This window comes from Candida parapsilosis, contig 005807 (genome assembly GCF_000182765.1).
Source record: "Candida parapsilosis strain CDC317 annotated contig 005807".
In the NCBI taxonomy this organism is placed as follows: Eukaryota; Fungi; Ascomycota; class Pichiomycetes; order Serinales; family Debaryomycetaceae; genus Lodderomyces; species Lodderomyces parapsilosis.
In genome coordinates this window covers 789,766-806,728 of record NW_023503280.1, presented here as the reverse complement: position 1 = coordinate 806,728, position 16,963 = coordinate 789,766, and the positions used below count along the sequence as shown (strand labels likewise).

Here is a 16,963-nt window from a genome sequence, read left to right as displayed (position 1 = left end):
CCGTGCTTCCAAAAGGATCTTGAGCTCTACTGGTGTTACTCTACTGTGTTGTTCTCAATCATACTCTCCTCTCATGAACCATCGGCTTTATAATCATTTTGTGTGCAGTATTTCACTAAAATGAAAATAATTGTGTTTTTGATGTTCGACTCCGAGATCAGAATTCTTTGATTGACTTCTAAGATCAACAGACTAGTTAATTATACTGGATGATGTAAGTTTTCGATTGAATTGCCTTGCTGTATCATTCTGCAAGATCAAAATTATAATAAGGAGCGAAGTAATTAAAAAGAGAGTGAGTATAGACATACTGACCGATGTTCAAATTGGATTGAAGCTATTTGATTGGTCCAATGGAAACGCAGTTACAAAGGGAGTAAAAAAGAAATTTTAAAACTCCGAAAAAAAAAAAATAGATGAAAAAGAAGTGAGCCGCATTCATTACTCGTTATGGAGTTTAAGTATACGCTATGGCAAAGCCCATCATCTCATTGCTTTTGAAGCAACTGGGACGACGATGTGATCAAAAATGATCCAACATGCCAAGTTCGGATAATCAAACAATACTGGAATTGCACCGTTGTAGCAGTAGTAATGTACTTTTCAATTAGTCTTTTCTTTTTCCTTTTTTTTTTTTTTTGGGGGGGGGAGGGGGGTCACATGTGTGTTTGTTAAGACAACGACGCAAGAGTGAATCGATATTCAAAGAGACAGGCATATCAAAAGCCATACATTGTCTAATAAAAGCTACTCCAATTTGACCACTTGACAGAATCCGTTTCTCCAATATTCAACAATCAAAATTTAATAACATAGTATGTTTTCTCTTGTTGTAACTGACTGGAAAAGAAAAAAAGAACCGGCTGACAACATCCGGGAATTGGTTGAAGTTGAAAAAAGCCACAAGCTGGTTATATAATAATATATACAGTTACTACAAATCCAGGTATAAACTTTGAGCTTGTCACACATATTTGGAATTTATAACCGAATGTTATGGGGCATTCATTTGCCCATAGGCAATCCCTTTTAATGATCCGTGAGTAACTGTGCTCCACCGAAACAATGCTAAGGTATACACTATTACCAGCACCACCCTTTTTCCTTCTATTCTTCCCCCCCCCCCCCCCCCCTCTTCCTCTGATGGTTATATATGCAAAAGGGATAGCTGTGTGTGTGTACCATACGGAAATGCGACCCGAAAAATTTCGAGACTCAATACCTTAATTTCAACTCTGTCTGCTTGTTTTCAATTGTACATGTCTAACAAATGTCACTTGAGTCAGATCCGTAAGAGCATTGATCTAGTCCATTTTGTTAACCCAAGTAGAAAATTGCCCTCTGCGATTTTGGCCGTTGGTCTCAACCGCTGAAAACGGGATCAACGGCGGAAAAGGTTAAAAGAGGAGAGAGAAAAAAAAAGTGTGTGTTTGTCGCCTAAGCATTGTCGTATTTCCCCAAACGCGACATTGATGAAACATGTGGAAAAATGCTTTTGGGGGGATGAAGGTTTCTTCCGTATTCCATAGCTCTCCAAACAAGATGACAATTGCAACCAAGACATTCCCTACATTCAAACAATTATACCGCGTTATTTCACAAGAACTACTCGCATACGAAAACAAAACGTTAGCAGCACAAGCTCAAAAGGAAAATACTAAATTAACGGCGTACTATACATACTTGAAATCAGTAGCTCAACGAGATGGTAAATCAGTGGATGATTTAAACAGTAAACTAGACTCGTTGAAGAAGAACAAGTTGCAAACAAATAAAGAGGGCGGTGGTGTTTCTGGTGCTGCTACAGAGAACACTGAGTTGCAAGATTTGACTACGTTGCACAATATAATTGATGACAAGATTGGTATCAATAACAATTACGAATTGAATAATTTAAACAATGTTGCTATATTTTTAAAGAATCAACGAGAGTATTTTGAATTGTTGGTGAGGTACAATCCTGGGTTATTGATGGATCAACAAGAAAATGTATCAAAGTCAGCCAATAGAGTTGGATTGGATGTCCCTGAATAGAGGAGTTGCATGTTTGCAATCAATTACATATGCTACGAAAGTGTTGGTTCATTTGTCGTGAAGACAACCTCTTTTTGAACAATAAGAAATACATAATGATACAACATTTTCAAATAAAAAATAAAATACACACACAGTTGAACCTCTTGTCTACTGAAACATTTTCTACACCGGTTTTTTTTTTTTTTTCTTTTTTTTGGGCTCCATTTTCTAATGTAGTTTTCTTTTTCTATCACCACCAACCATAATTTCATCCCCACCTCCATTTCCATTTTCATCATCAACAGCAGCAGCAGCACTAGACCCCGATCCATCTTCACCAGTCCCCATAGATCTCTTGCATCCATTCATCAACAAATTGGGATTTTCCCTCTTTAATTCGATATTTTCACCATAAAATTTCTTTAAATTCTCCATAATCAATAAATCGTCATAATAATTCAATTGCAATTGTCTTATAGTTGGACGTCGCTCATAAATCAACTTGAATGAATTGTGATAATTGTATCGATAACAATCCATAAGATAAGCAATGGTTAATCCGGTTGATAGCGACCCATTACCATCTTCAGATACAAAAAGACATTGTAAATCATAATTGATCAATTTAAACAATGAAATCAATCGAATCAATTTGAAAAATTGTAATTTCAAATTGGATCCGGTAATAATGGGGCTGTCAATTGACAAGTGATGATTTGATGGTAAATTATGGATCAAATTGTTGGCATTGGGGTTACTGAAATAAAATGAATTCATATAATTGTGTAGAATTTTACTGTAATCTCGAGTGAATCGTTGCATCAATTCCTGCCCCTGTTGTGGTAGTGCTGCTGTACCAGCATCAAATGATGGATCTAAACTCAACACCAATACATCCGATGATATGGAAACATACGGCGAGTTTTCAATCAAGTCAAGAAATTTCAAAGTTGACCCGCAATTGACAATAATCTTGATGTTATTATTGGATACGAAATTGTATCCTTCAGCAGTTGCCGATTGAGTTTGTGGTTGAGGTGCATAATGTAAGTTGTTAATGACTTGAGGTGTAGTTAATAATGAAGTATATGGTCCTAACCAAATACCAGGACAAATTTCTTGTGCTGTATCAGGATTGAAAAACATTGATTCGTTAAAAGTGGCATTGTAATTGTGAAAGTTGCGAGGTTGCAAATAGTTCTGTTGCTGCTGTTGTTGCTGCTGTTGTTGTTGTTGCTGCTGCTGCTGCTGCTGCTGCTGTTGTTGTTGTTGTTGTTGCTGCAATTGTTGTTGCTGCAATTGTTGTTGATCTTGCTGTTGTTGTTGAAACATGGCAAGTGTATTAATATCGTGTGACTATCTTCTTCTGCGCTTAGTGAAAAGTTTTTCCAGCTGGGATTGATAACGATAGGCAATCTGACAACGTATGGCACACAATTTTTCTGAGGTAGTGGTTGTCACTCTGTATAACCTAAACAAGTAGTGGTTGAAAATGAATGCCCTTGGTTGTAGCTTTTGAAATTCCCTTTTCCTTCTTTCTTTTTTTTTTTGCAACACCAAGTATTCCCGTGGGAAAGAAAGAAAAAAAATAAAAATTAAAAAAAAAGAAAGAAAAAAAAATAAAAATTTAAAGCTAAGCTGAATTTTTCTCCCTTTCTTTGTTTGATGTGCACGCACTGGGTTGAGCCAATGTAGGGCAGTTTTTTTTGTTGAAGTAGCCAAATATAACTGTGGTGCCAAAATAGGTTATACTGTTCCTCCTATGAGTATAGTGCTGCAAAATGAAGAACGAGGATGAAATTTAAAGATTAATAGAAACACATAAAAAGAAAAAAAAAAAAAAAAAAAAAGAAAGTCATAAAAGTAAAAAGAACCAGTGAGATATTCTTTTGGTGGTCTTTTATATATATATATTATACACACATATATATATATATAAGTATGTATTGTTGTTGTTTAAGTATATGTGGTATAGTTTATATTTTTTGAGTAGAGTACTACATACTACATACTATACATACTATACATACTATACATACTATACATACTATACTTACTATACATTCTATACTTACTATACTTACTTTATTTGGTAATAACGCGTAGGCGGGTTTTTTTTCTTTTCTTTTCTCCTGGAGGGGGTAGTGTACTTTTGACATAAAAGCCAGCCAGCTAGCCAGCCAGCCAGCCGGCTCTTAGGCTACAGAGGAAGAAGAAAAAAGCAAAAAGCAAAAAGAAGCACAGTGAGCTTATATAACGTGTTATGTAATCAGAACAAATTTCATCTCTAAAAGAGAAAGTAGTGCACTGTATGACAAAATAATAATGTATTTCACAACAAGTACACGACTCCGTAGGGGTAGTGCAAATGTGTTCACAAATACTAATTTTATTTTTTTTTTTTTTTCAGTAAATCCTCATTTTTTGAATGCAATGCAAAGTGATCAGCGTTTTGATGTAGACTAAAAAGTTGAGCATTTAAAACGTATAGTCCCTAGAGCTTCTTCGATGGTTGCTGCTGCTTGATTTTAGTTGCAATGATACATTAGTTTGTATAACTTGCTCTGTTAACAAAATAAAAGAAATAAATGAACACCAAAGACGCGTAATGAATGGCGAGTTACACTGGTCAAACCCAGTTCACACATTCTCTTGAACCCGTTATTCAACTTTTCTGTGTAAAACAACGCAGAGATGTGTCTATGTTTGTTTGTTTGTTTGTTTGTTTGTGTGGCATAGCGTGGATACCGGGTGGTCGTGGAATATCCGTTGGTGTTTTGGTGTAATGTCGCAAAATAATCTTGATATATATGAACTAGACTTTTCACGTGACTTTCTCTCTCTCTCTGTCTCTCTCTCTCCCAACAAAAAAAAAACACCTAATTGCAATTTCTCGGAGTTAAAAACAACGTCTCCACGTTTTGTCTTTTCACTTTTTGATTGCTATCAGGTAGCTCTCGTTTTTTCAAATGCAACCGCTTATACTACAACTGTTCAACTTGATGAGCAACAGGTGCAGCAGAAAGGACGTACTAAGCTGTTTCATCGTATCTCTTTTTAGTGTGAACTTATTACTGTTGTTGTTGTTGTTGTTGTTGTTCCTCTTCTTCTTCTTCTTCTTCTGTCACACTTTCTCTTTGTCTTGTCTTTTACGTAGGCAACACAAAACATCATCCCCAAAACCTCCATTCTCTTTGGCTTCTTTGTTTTTTGTTTTTTGTTTTTTTTTGGTTTTATTTCCGCTCTAAACTCAACAATTAATATATCCATATCCATCTGATTCTTTTTGTTTTCACAAGCTTTTACCTACTTCTTCTTCTTCTTTAAATTCTCTTCATCTTCAAAGCCAAAAAGTCATGTTTAGAACATCATTACCAACTATCCTTAATCGTTCAGCAATTGCATCAACAAGATCAATTAGATTCTTGTCCAACAGCAGCAAACCCACAGTTTCATCAGCTACCAACTTCTTATTACCAACAACAACCAAAAGAGCATCATCATTAAGTACTGTTTTAGCCGCTGTAAAACAACAACAACAACAACATTCCAACCACAGTTATAGATCCAATTCCTCAAATATTTTCAAATTGTTGTTTGCCAGTGCTGGCGCTTCATTTTTACTTACTGCTTCATTTGCCAAATCCATTTATAATGATGTTGCTGCAGTAACTCCAAGACAACAAGTGGCTTCAAATGTCACAGTTAATCCAGTCACCAAACCTGCTCCAACAAATGCAAGGTTTGGCAATTATTTAAACTATGAAGAATTAACCATTGGATCAGTTACTGGTTTATTCTTGGGAATCATTTTGGGTAAATTGTCTCAAGTGTTTTTATTTATTTCATTGAGTTCGTTTTTACTTGTTGAGTTTTTACAAAGCAGAAACATCATCAATGTTCCATGGAATTATATCTTTACTATTGGTAAACAAAAGATTGATTTGAAGCAATTGGTGTTTGAAAAACCAAGTTTTAAAATTTCCTTTGTATTGAGTTTGATTATTGCTGCTTACAATGTATAGACGAAAGAAATGACAATTTCACATACATGAAAAAGTACAGTTCAACTAATCATTACTATTAAAAAGGTGCATCAACATTCTATTTATACTTCTATAAGAGGAGGAGGTGGTGGTGGTAATCAATACTTAAATTGTATTAACTCGTAATAATGATAAATTTCGATTCCTAATCTTTTCGGAAACTGATTGTGATATTCTAAATCTTGGTTCAGTAATTAATGATGTAAAGTAATCATTATCATTCCCATGAAATTGTAATAGAGTTAGTGTTGAATTTGGATGCAAATATGAATTAAAATCAACTTGATAAACTGCAACATCTTCTTCTTCTTCTTCTTCTTCTTCTTCCTCCTCCTTTTTTTCTATTTTACCGTCAATGAGTTCCACCCAACTTTTATCAGCATCATCATCATCTTCTTCTTCTTCTTCTTCTTTATAATATTCAGATTCATACTCTTGTCCCTCTTCTTTATCAAGTAGCACTTGATCAATTGATTCCATCTCAAATTCAAGACTATACAATTGCCGTACAAGCAAATTGCACTTTATATTATCTTCAAATTGGGCATAACTTGTCATTGTCTCTATTGATACAAAACTTACTACATCAGCAAACAACAACTTCGATGACATAACAAAGTGAAATAAAAGTATTGCATAATAGGGTAGTTACTTGTCCTTTTTATAAAAAGTTTTGATAAGATCAAATCATTGACTATCAAACATACGTATATATATATATATATATATGTACATATATACATACATACATATATACATACGAGCACATACGCTTACACAGCAAGTATAAACAAACACAGTTGGGATTCGAGATGTGTAATTTATTTTATGGTCACGATATCACCTTACTTTTTCTCCTTCCAAATTTGTGACCCTTTTTTTTTTTTTTTTTTTTTTTTCAACTGTCTTTTATGATATGCTTCTACTACTACACTTTCCCAATAAAATCAATATCATCAACCTTTCTAGTATTAAACTAATATACAGATCACTCAGTTTTTTTATCTAAATTAATCAGGAAGTAAAGTAAATTGATCCTCCCCCTCCCCCTCCCCCTAACCCCTCTCTCTCTCTTTCTCTCTCTCCTCAATTTTCAATTTGCTTTGGCAACTGAGCAAATATATCAAATGATCCAGTACCAACATTTGTTAATTTACCCATAACAATCTTGGCCGAAGGACTTTCCAATTCTTCACGATCACCATCCAAAACAGCCTTGGTCAAGAACTGACACGTGGTTTCATACGACATTTTCATAAAACTCGAAGTTGAACTATCAATACCTTGTCTATTAAATGCCAAATAACTTCCTTCACGAGTCATCATATCGGCAATTAAATCCAAATGACGTGATGAAACACTGATTCCATACGTGTCGAAAACACGATAGACTTCATTAACAATGGTGTTTCTTGCGGCTTCAACTCCATACGTACGCAATACAGAAGCAATGTCATTTGATGTAATGGCATTGACACTGATGAAATCATCTTGTTCCCACATGGCTTTGAAATTGACACCTTCAGTAGTCAAGATTCTCTTACCCAGCAGGGCATCTGGCTCTGGTCGCAAACATCTGCCAATGTGCGGTATTTGACGTACAACTGTTTTGCGTAAAAGCTCTTCAACAATGTTTACCATCAACAATTTTTGCGTTTCATTCCCATTCAATTCAAGTTTAAATTCACACCATTCACCATGTTCATCATCAAAATTGAATTTGGTAACCATGTTGTGTTGAGCTATAACTTCAGCTTGACGATCTTTGGCTAAACGTGATAACTCTGGTTTCTTGTCCATATTGGCATCACCATCGGCATCATTACCATTCTCCTCTTCATCCTCATCGCTATCACTATCACCATCACTATCAGAAGAAGACGATTCATTGCTTTCTTCTGCATCTTCCATCTCTTCGTCGCTGGTTTCTTCTGCACGTTTCATTGTTTCAATCTCATCATCATCTGGTCCGTCATATGACACGTGTTGTTTAACCTTTTGTTTCAGTTGTTCCAAATCTCCTCCATCTTCTTCTTCATCAACATCGTCTTCATCATCATCGTCTTCATCCCTCAACTCTCTTATTTTACCACTAACTGTTTCCATATCTGTCTTACCAGCAGATTTTCCCACCGTAGGCATGTAATCAGGTTTCTTTTGCTTCTTCACTTCTTTAACAATTTGAGTTTCCAAAGAATGGATAAAAGATTGAGTAACAACATTTTCCAATTGCTCTTGACTGATATCATACTCAGTTTCGTATTCATCTTTAGTATAGAATCCCAAATGAATCACATAAGATCGACTATTTGACCCATCTTCATCTTGTGAAGTCGTTTCAGTAACTGTTACATTATCAACAAATTCAGACAAAACAACTTTGGCGATTGATTTACAAAATGCATCAGCTTGTTCATCACTAACATCAGGCAAAATCGGCAATGTCATTTGTGGTGTCTTGATTGCCGCTGAGGCTGTCATGATGATTTCTCTCATACGTGGGATACCCAATGTCACGTTGGCAGCACCATGACCAGCGAAATGGAATGTGTTTAATGTCATTTGAGTTGATGGTTCACCAATGGATTGCGAAGCAATAATACCAACTGATTCTCCAGGGTTAATCAAAGATCTCATATACTTCAATTGCATCAATGCTCTAAACTTCTTTTCAGTTAGCTTGCCAGTAGATTTAGCTTCTTCTTTTGATTGCGCAAACAATTCTGGATGACTGGTGACAAATTTGTCCATCTTTTCTTGAAATTTCTCCGACACTGAACCAAGATACTTGGCAGGATTATAGGTATTGATAACTGGATCATATTTAATCTCTTGTTCATAATGTGGAACATCCTTTTGTTTCTTCAATGATTTACGAACTTTTTTCGAATATGACAATGCTTTAGTAGTGTCCAAATTCTCCACCATATCACCTGGATTATATTTCGCCAACAATGCATCGTAATTTTCTAAACAAAATTCAAATTGATTCATATGTGATTGTTTGGTAGTATCAATTGAATCACCACCATAAAGAAATTGAATCAAAGTTCCATCACCATCACGTACAGAGTTATCATAATTGACATGCACACCTTCTAATTGCTTAGTCAAACAACGTTGCAAGTAACCTGATCTTGATGTCTTGACGGCGGTATCAATAAGACCTTCTCTACCAGCCATACAATGGAAATAGTACTCTTGTGGCCTAATACCCGAATAGAATCGTTGCTTGATATATCCACCGGCTCTTGCATCAGTTTCAAATGCTTTAAATGAAGGTAAAGTTTTTCCTGAAACCATTACTGGTACCCTTCTACCTTCCAAAGCTTGTTGCCCCAAAAGACACATGATTTGTGACACATTGACATTGGATCCCTTGGCACCTGATAAAGCCATTGCTTGCATAGAGTTATATGGGAACTTTTTCATTGTACCTTCAGGTACACACTTGGAAACAACTTGGGACGTGATGGCATTGACTTTGGATTGAGTTATAGCATCCAAAATACCCAATTTGTCATCATCACGCAAAATCTCCTCCAATCTTCTTCTCAACTCCTTGTTGTCATTGCCTGTGTCGTCTGGCAAGTTTGTAACTTCAGTTGCCGCTTGTCTACCAACGTCAACCGACAGCTTCAAAATGTCCTTTCTCCAAACATTACCATCCTCGGTTAACCTCAAGTCATCCATACCGCAAGTGAAAGCAGTCATCATGATGTAATTGGTAAACAATCTTCCCAACACACTTAATGCCTTTCCAGCAACTTCAGGACCATAAACTTCGTGCAATGAATGAACAATACCAAATTGAGAAGCACCATATTGCGACTTGTCCAAAATACCACTCAATAATTCACCATTTTTGAAAATAACCTCATTTTCAGTACTGTGTTCACCCCAATAATCATTCTTGATTTTATTTTTGGAAATTAAATTAACACCAGGTACATTGTCAGGCTTGATGTTTAATAAAATAGTGGTAATCACTTGTTTACCAGTCCACAACATTTCAGGCTTGAAAATAGCCGGAGGCAATGTAACAAGCCTTGATCTTGTCGTGTGTCCATCTTCTGGTCTAATACATCCATAAATCAATTGTTGGTATGTTTCTCTTGTGAAGAAAGAATCTTTACTAGTCAACCATACACCAGCGGAAATGTGATCTTGGATCAAACCTCTCAATGGTGCACCTGAAGTTGGTGTCAAATACTGTGAGTCAGTATTGGCCAAATTCAATGCCTCCGCTTTAGCATTTTCATTTTGTGGGAAATGCATATTCATTTCGTCACCATCAAAATCAGCATTATAAGCACCAGTGTTTGCATAATGTAATCTCAATGTCTTTTCACCCGGTAAAACTCTCACCTTGTGTCCCATCATTGATGCTTTATGCAAAGTAGGTTGACGATTCATAATCACCACATCCTTGTTCTTGATATGTCTGTACACCTTTTTACCAACAAATGAATTGCTTCCTGTTGGTGTCAACAATTGATTAGCCAAGGCTTTTCTTTGTTCTAAACTCATACCAATCAATGAAATCAAAGAGCCATCTTCATTTTGAATTTGTACCGCACCTGGCCATTTCTCAGGACCATTGATGACAGCTTGTCTCAATTCGGCCGCATTATGTGAAGTCACAGGTTCTGGATATGTCAATTTTTTGGCAAACACTGGGGGGACACCAATTTCATTAGTCTCCAAATTTGGATCTGGTGAAATGACTGAACGAGCGGCATAATTCACACGCTTACCCATCATATGCTTTCTAAACAAACCTTCTTTCTTTTCCAACGCTTGCTTAATACCAGGGTTTGGCACTTTACCCGCTGGTGCATTTTGATTCTTGGTTGAATCTATAAATGCATTGACATCGTTTTGTAAAGTGACAAAAGAATTCATCAATCGGTTAAATGCAATTTTTTTCTGTTCCCCACTTAATTTAGCCTCATACATTTGAGATATCTGAGTGTTCAATTCAGCAATCAAAACTGTTGTTTTCAAAATATTTGACAACAATTCATTTTGTGCATTTTCGTGGATTTCATCTCCCAATTTAGAAGGTAATCTAAATCTAGTTGGTGGCACCAAAATGGATTGTTTAAAAAAAATGTCGCCACTGACATACTCGTGTTGGTATGGTCTTGAGTGGAAAACTTTTTGTAAAACTGGTTGCTCATTCTTGAAAACAGCCCTAATGATATTTCTCACTTCTGATGACAAGACATACTTCGATCCACCTTTGTGCTTAATGTTTGGAATATCACTAGCAGCTGATGAGTTGCTACTTCCATTCTTTTTAATCATATCTGGACGTTGCAAACCCCTAACTCTATTATTGGTGATTTGCTTGTCATTAAGTGAATTCTCAAAGATTTTTGTAAAACCATCTTTTCTAAAGCTGGGTGAATACATTCCACAATTGCTACACTTTGGTCTACTCAACAACCTGCGGTAGAAGCCATGTATGACTTCCTTTCTTTCTTCTCCTACAGATGCAGTGATAATCCCCTTAGCGTTGGTTCTCCCATCCTTCAAAGCTGCTGAAATTGCATTCTTTACAAATTCCTCTCTTCTCTCCATCAACTCCTTCTTTGTCTTTGCATCAACAGACACACCTTCATCTTCTTCATCTTCATCGTTATTACTCATCTCCTTGGCCGATTTTCCAGCAGGCATGATATTTTCCAATTCACTGCACTCCAACAACAATCCGTACTGTATAAGCTGCAACTTACATTTGAACAAGTGCACTTCAAGATGGCTCAACTTAAAGTGGTGGCAATATAAACAAGAACTTCTCAAAAAAATGTACAACTGGTTGAAAAACATTGGATTGTAAACAGGTACTGGCAACTCAATGTGACCCATGTGACCAGGACAAAACTTCTCATCTAATCCACATGTAGTACACACATTTCTCAAAAATGCTCCGAGTGACAAGTCATATAAACCACCATTTACTGGATGGCCCAAGTTGTCAAATACGATTGGGTTGGTGATTTGTTTTGAGGACAATTTTTGGACTTCATTATCCGATAGCACTCCGAAATCAACAGATGTGATTTCTGAACCAACTGGTTTGGAAATATCCATGGTTCTTATGTAATTAAGTTGATTCTGGATAAAGGTGTAGATTTGTGATTGGATTGCAATGAAATTTTTTTTTTTTTTCGTCTCTGCTCTTCTCTCTTTGCTACCACGACGAACACAAAAGAATGAAATGATCATCTCATCATACACAATATGATACTTACTTTCAAAACAACTTTCCCCTTCACATTATATTATACAAATGACCGAGTTATAAAACTACAAAAGATTATTCCTTTTCCAGGTCACCTCCTCCTAAGTGTAACCCTTTTCTCAACCCTTTGAATCCACCTCCAATACCCTTTCCAACACCTTTTCCTACAAAACCGACACCCTTACCAACACCTTTTCCTACACCCTTTCCAACATTTCCCACTGTACCAACAGCGGATTGACTCTTTGGCTTAACGTTCAAAACAAATTTAGGTTCAAATGATAAAACGGCATATGCTTTACCTGCTGGTTCTCCATCCTCTCCTTCTAGTGGGATTTCCACTTCAACAGAACCATCCTTCATATCATACGCACTCAATTCAACATATCCGACACCCAAGAAATCATCAGCATCCACAGCATCCCAGTCGTAACACTCGAAACGTAAAGTCGAGTCGTACTTGTTGGCAACTTCAACCTCTCCCTTGTGATTCCAAGTTGGATCAAGCGTCCTTTTGACTGTTTTCGTTTTGGTGAATGAATCCTTTTCAGTGTTGAGATATACTTTCATGTAAGGATCAGACTTTCCGTTTCTATCGGAAGCTGGTAATCCCTCTGCCTTCTTCACCTCAACATACAAGATACCTGAATTGTCCTTTGAATCTTGTGGTGGAACTCCTGATGCATAGATTAATGGAACCCAAGAGAATTGTACTTTGAAAGATGCGCTTCCATTTCCTGACAAGTCAAGAGTCATTGGCTTTTCTAAACCATTTTTAATTAATTGTAATGTGGGGATGGTTGTCTCTGCAACGCATTTGTCCAACCTATTGTCGTCCTCATCCTTGACAAGTCTGAAACATGTTTCAGCCCATTCAAGCTCAGTAATGACTGTATCACCAGTCATTTCAAGTTTCGATTTGTGTTTTGTTAATTCTCTGCTAACGTAGTCTGGGTAACCTTGGTTTCCCGAGTACACCTGCAAGAATGTATCACTCTTTGATACTGTACCTTCAAGAAGCTCAAAAATTAAAATACCACTCTTGTATTCAATCAATTGATCAACAGATAACCTGAGCTTCTTACCGAAATTTTCATCGTCAATTTCGTCATCATCAATATCCTCTTCCGGTTTAGCTTGTCTTTCCTGATCAGCATCTTCCAATCCCCCAGGGTTCTTGTTGGTTTTCTTTTCCTCCTCCAGCTTCTTCTTTTTCTCTTCGGCTGCCTTCTTTTCTTCTTCCTCATCTTTGTAATCTTGTGTGGTCATGACTGGCAATGCTGGGTAAAATGATAAGGTATAGGTGATTGAACCCTTTGGTCCCTTTTTCAGAACCAATTTAGACGTCCTTTCCTTCTTGTCCACATGCTCAATGTACAATCCCCTTTCATCTTTGTGAATGAATTCGTTCAATTTGACATCAAATGATCCAAGAGTACGATCTGCGGAATGACTCTCAACATCCATGGCTTCAATAGTCAATTTTTGATTGGCCGAGGAAACTGTGACATAATGTATTTCGTTCCATGTTGGGTCCAAGGATGAATCCACGGCCGCGGTCCTTGCTTTTTCAAACCCATTAATCAAGATTCTTGCATATGGGTCAATTTTTCCGATGTGTTCCAAGTTCCGCAAATCTTCAGCATGTTCAATGCCAACTCTGATAACCCCAATAGGTGGCGTGTATCCACCAGCACCACCAGCTCCCTCTAATTGGACTGGCTTCCAGTTAGTACTAATTCTAACCTCACCTCCTTTGCTCAATGGAAACCAAGTTTGCTCAACCTGTGTTGCATCAATCAATTCATTCAAACTCTTGACGACTTGACCAATGGGCTTTCCATTCTTGTCTTTAATGATAATCTTTGCTCTAGCTTTTGCACGATTGAAAACAATCTGTTCTGTGACTGCGCCCCAACCTGGGTTATTAGTGTTCTTTTGAACCGGTGTCTCCAATACCGATTTGCCATCGAAAATGAGTTGCACGCTAGTGGAAGCACCCTTGTCTCCCCCTTTCAAGTTTCTGGCTTCGGGAATCTCAATTCTAGCAACACCAGTATTCAAGTCAGGAGGAGGTGTCGTGGCACCATCTGCCTGTTTGACCTCTTGTAAAACTGGTTGATATGTCATTCCAAAAAGAAGTTCACCCACAGGCTTATTGTTTCTCAAAAATGCAGCAGTAAGGTGATCTTGTTGAGGATTATCAACCAATGTTTCCAAATCAAATTGAACTGCACCAACCTGTCTATCTTTTCTAATATCATTGTAATCTATAACACTAATAGTCAATGGCTCCGATAACGATGAAACTGGGATATACACAGTCTCGTTCCATACAGGTTGACTTGTGTCATCAATAACTTTTGTCTTGGCCAAAACTTTATTCAAAAATCCAAATGTCAAGTAAGGATCCAATGTGTTACCGAGATATTTGAAACCTTTCAAGCCACGAGCAGAATCAACGCGAATTGTCAACACACCAATTGCTGAGTCCAAAGCGTTACCAGCCAACAATTGTTGAACGTTCAATTGGAATGACATAGGATTGAAAACAATTGGTCCCACATATTTCTTTACCATTTCATTGATCAAGGGATATAAACCTGGAATTGCTAAAACTTCCCACCACCACGAAGATTCCCCTAAAAGCTTTGTATTGAAATCAAATTGTGGAGGTTCGATCATTGATACATTCACAGTCTCCACATGAGGGAAGGACGACATCAATCTCAATCTAATTCTGGCCATTCCTTTGAATGAAACATCAGCAATGGTTACTGGAATCGTGACCCCAAAAATTGTCGCTTTGACAACAATTGTTTCGTTGACGTTGTTCTTCAATTGTTTGTTGTTTGCGTCAACATTGGCGTTTGGAGTGAATGAAAACCCCCAGTCCATAACGACAACATCTGGTGCTGTACCAATCAAAGTTTTTACGCAATCAATTCTTGGTGGTTTTGTTCCCAATGAAAAACTATCAAGCCAGACTGAAGTAACAAACGATGGAATAGGTAAACCAGCCAAAATAGGATTTGCTTGATCACAAACGATTTGTGAGATAGATGGCTCCAAGTAGTACCAAAATTTTTCCAAAAAGTAGTTACACCAATCCATTGTCTCGTAATCATCCTCAATCGTCTTCACCGAAAACTCTCTCTGAGCTTGCTCTCTCAACACTCCTCTATACTTTTTAACCGAAGCACGATACAAGATTGCAAAAACCACCATGACAAAGAATAATGGAGCAACTGAGAATCTGAACCATCCAATAATCCATGACAATAAACCACCAACAATTAAAAAGGCAGTATTGTGATACCAATCACCATATGCAGCAGATGGCAAGTATTGATCAAAAACAGACCCCCTCGACAACAAGTCAACAGTCTCATCAGCTGCGGTCAATGCGTCGTTAGCCTCAAATCCACCAACTTCTTTCCATCCTCTAAAAGTTGGGTCAACTGGTTTTCTTGGAGGTGGTTTACCTTTAACGTTGGTCATGTCAAAGTCCTCACTTGGAGTAAGACCAGATGCATTCTTTTGACCTGAACCAAGTTGAGACGTCTGGCCAGAAGTGTCTGAAGTAGTTTGCTTTTCAACTTTGGAAGAAGGGGTAGTTGATCTCCCTGCAGAGCTATCGTTTGACGAACTATTGATTGGTTTCACAGGTGAGTCGCTCCTTCTTGCAGGCAATTGTCCATTGGTTGCGCTTCTTGAGGGACCAATGTTATTCTGGTTCTCTGCTAAAGCACCATTTTGGTTGGGAGGATATCTTTGGTCCACATTACGAGGAGCGTTGTTTGCGACATTGGCATTCTTTTTGTGACTTCCGGAAGGTGCCTGTTTTTCATCTTCCAACGGAATATTTGGAGGAGGTAACAGCGGTGGTGGGCCAACCAGTTTCTTATTCAATGAGGCCTGAGATCCATTTTGTCTCTCTTGGATACTCCTCTTTTGGTCATTGCTATGAGTTGAACCTTTTGATTCCTCTGGCTGAAGTGCTTCCTTCGGTGATGGCGCTTGGTCAACTGACACTTGTTTTGGAGGCAGGAGCATGTCATTGGGCTGTAGTAGCGTTAGTAACTCACGACTTTTCAAGAAAAAGGGGGTGTTGAGCATGAGATATACATACATTTGATGCACCACCAGTTTCTGGTGCAGCTGTTACATCCATAATGACTGTATTTTATTCAATTGAAATGACTAGCAGATGTGAAATATTCAATTGATACAATATGTTTAGCTCTGGAAAGTAAATCGATTAACTTCTTGGTTAGAGTTTCGTGGTTGTTTGATTCCCTTTTTTTTATTTTTCTGTTTGCTTTTTTTCTTCCGGTGCGGATGTTTGCTGCTGCTGCCAATGAAATTTAGAAACTTACACAAAAACCACAGTGAAATTTCATGTTTGATTTAGGGACAATATTATAATGAAGACAAAGCAATAAGAGGAGGGGGGAGGAAGTCAACTGAAAAGTACAAAAAGTACAAAAAGTGATTGCAAAATCCGTTCAGATGTTGTATTGACGCTACGAAACAAAAAACAATGGTTGAGATAGGCTATTACTTTTCTCTTCTGACACTCCCGGTCATCAAATCAAAAAGGGACTTTGACAAAAAATATTGTTGTTGAAGGAAGTTTAATTTAATCTGC

At 37.3% G+C, this 16,963-nt stretch overlaps 6 protein-coding genes across 6 annotated transcripts; 2 read left to right on the top strand and 4 right to left on the bottom strand. All coding sequences in view use genetic code 12, as the record gives it.

The window, feature by feature from the left end:
• Positions 1-1,479: 1,479 nt before the first annotated feature.
• Positions 1,480-2,034, top strand: CPAR2_803620 (uncharacterized protein; the record flags this gene model as incomplete). The annotated part of the gene is made up of 1 exon (XM_036808230.1): positions 1,480-2,034. One exon carries the CDS (start codon positions 1,480-1,482, stop codon positions 2,032-2,034), a length of 555 nt encoding a protein of 184 aa, XP_036664987.1.
• A 210-nt stretch (positions 2,035-2,244) lies between these two features.
• Positions 2,245-3,348, bottom strand: CPAR2_803610 (uncharacterized protein; the record flags this gene model as incomplete). Its single annotated transcript, XM_036808229.1, has 1 exon — positions 2,245-3,348. One exon carries the CDS (start codon positions 3,346-3,348, stop codon positions 2,245-2,247), a length of 1,104 nt encoding a protein of 367 aa, XP_036664986.1.
• Positions 3,349-5,372: 2,024 nt separating this feature from the next.
• Positions 5,373-6,041, top strand: CPAR2_803600 (uncharacterized protein; the record flags this gene model as incomplete). Its single annotated transcript, XM_036808228.1, has 1 exon — positions 5,373-6,041. One exon carries the CDS (start codon positions 5,373-5,375, stop codon positions 6,039-6,041), a length of 669 nt encoding a protein of 222 aa, XP_036664985.1.
• Positions 6,042-6,167: 126 nt separating this feature from the next.
• CPAR2_803590 (uncharacterized protein) lies at positions 6,168-6,620 on the bottom strand (the record flags this gene model as incomplete). The annotated part of the gene is made up of 1 exon (XM_036808227.1): positions 6,168-6,620. The coding sequence occupies one exon, from the start codon at positions 6,618-6,620 to the stop codon at positions 6,168-6,170; it is 453 nt and encodes a 150-aa protein (XP_036664984.1).
• Positions 6,621-7,148: 528 nt separating this feature from the next.
• Positions 7,149-12,161, bottom strand: RPA190 (DNA-directed RNA polymerase I core subunit; the record flags this gene model as incomplete). The annotated part of the gene is made up of 1 exon (XM_036808226.1): positions 7,149-12,161. The coding sequence occupies one exon, from the start codon at positions 12,159-12,161 to the stop codon at positions 7,149-7,151; it is 5,013 nt and encodes a 1,670-aa protein (XP_036664983.1).
• Positions 12,162-12,387: 226 nt separating this feature from the next.
• CPAR2_803570 (tricalbin) lies at positions 12,388-16,486 on the bottom strand (the record flags this gene model as incomplete). The annotated part of the gene is made up of 2 exons (XM_036808225.1): positions 12,388-16,377; positions 16,445-16,486. The coding sequence occupies 2 exons, from the start codon at positions 16,484-16,486 to the stop codon at positions 12,388-12,390; spliced, it is 4,032 nt and encodes a 1,343-aa protein (XP_036664982.1).
• Positions 16,487-16,963: the final 477 nt, after the last annotated feature.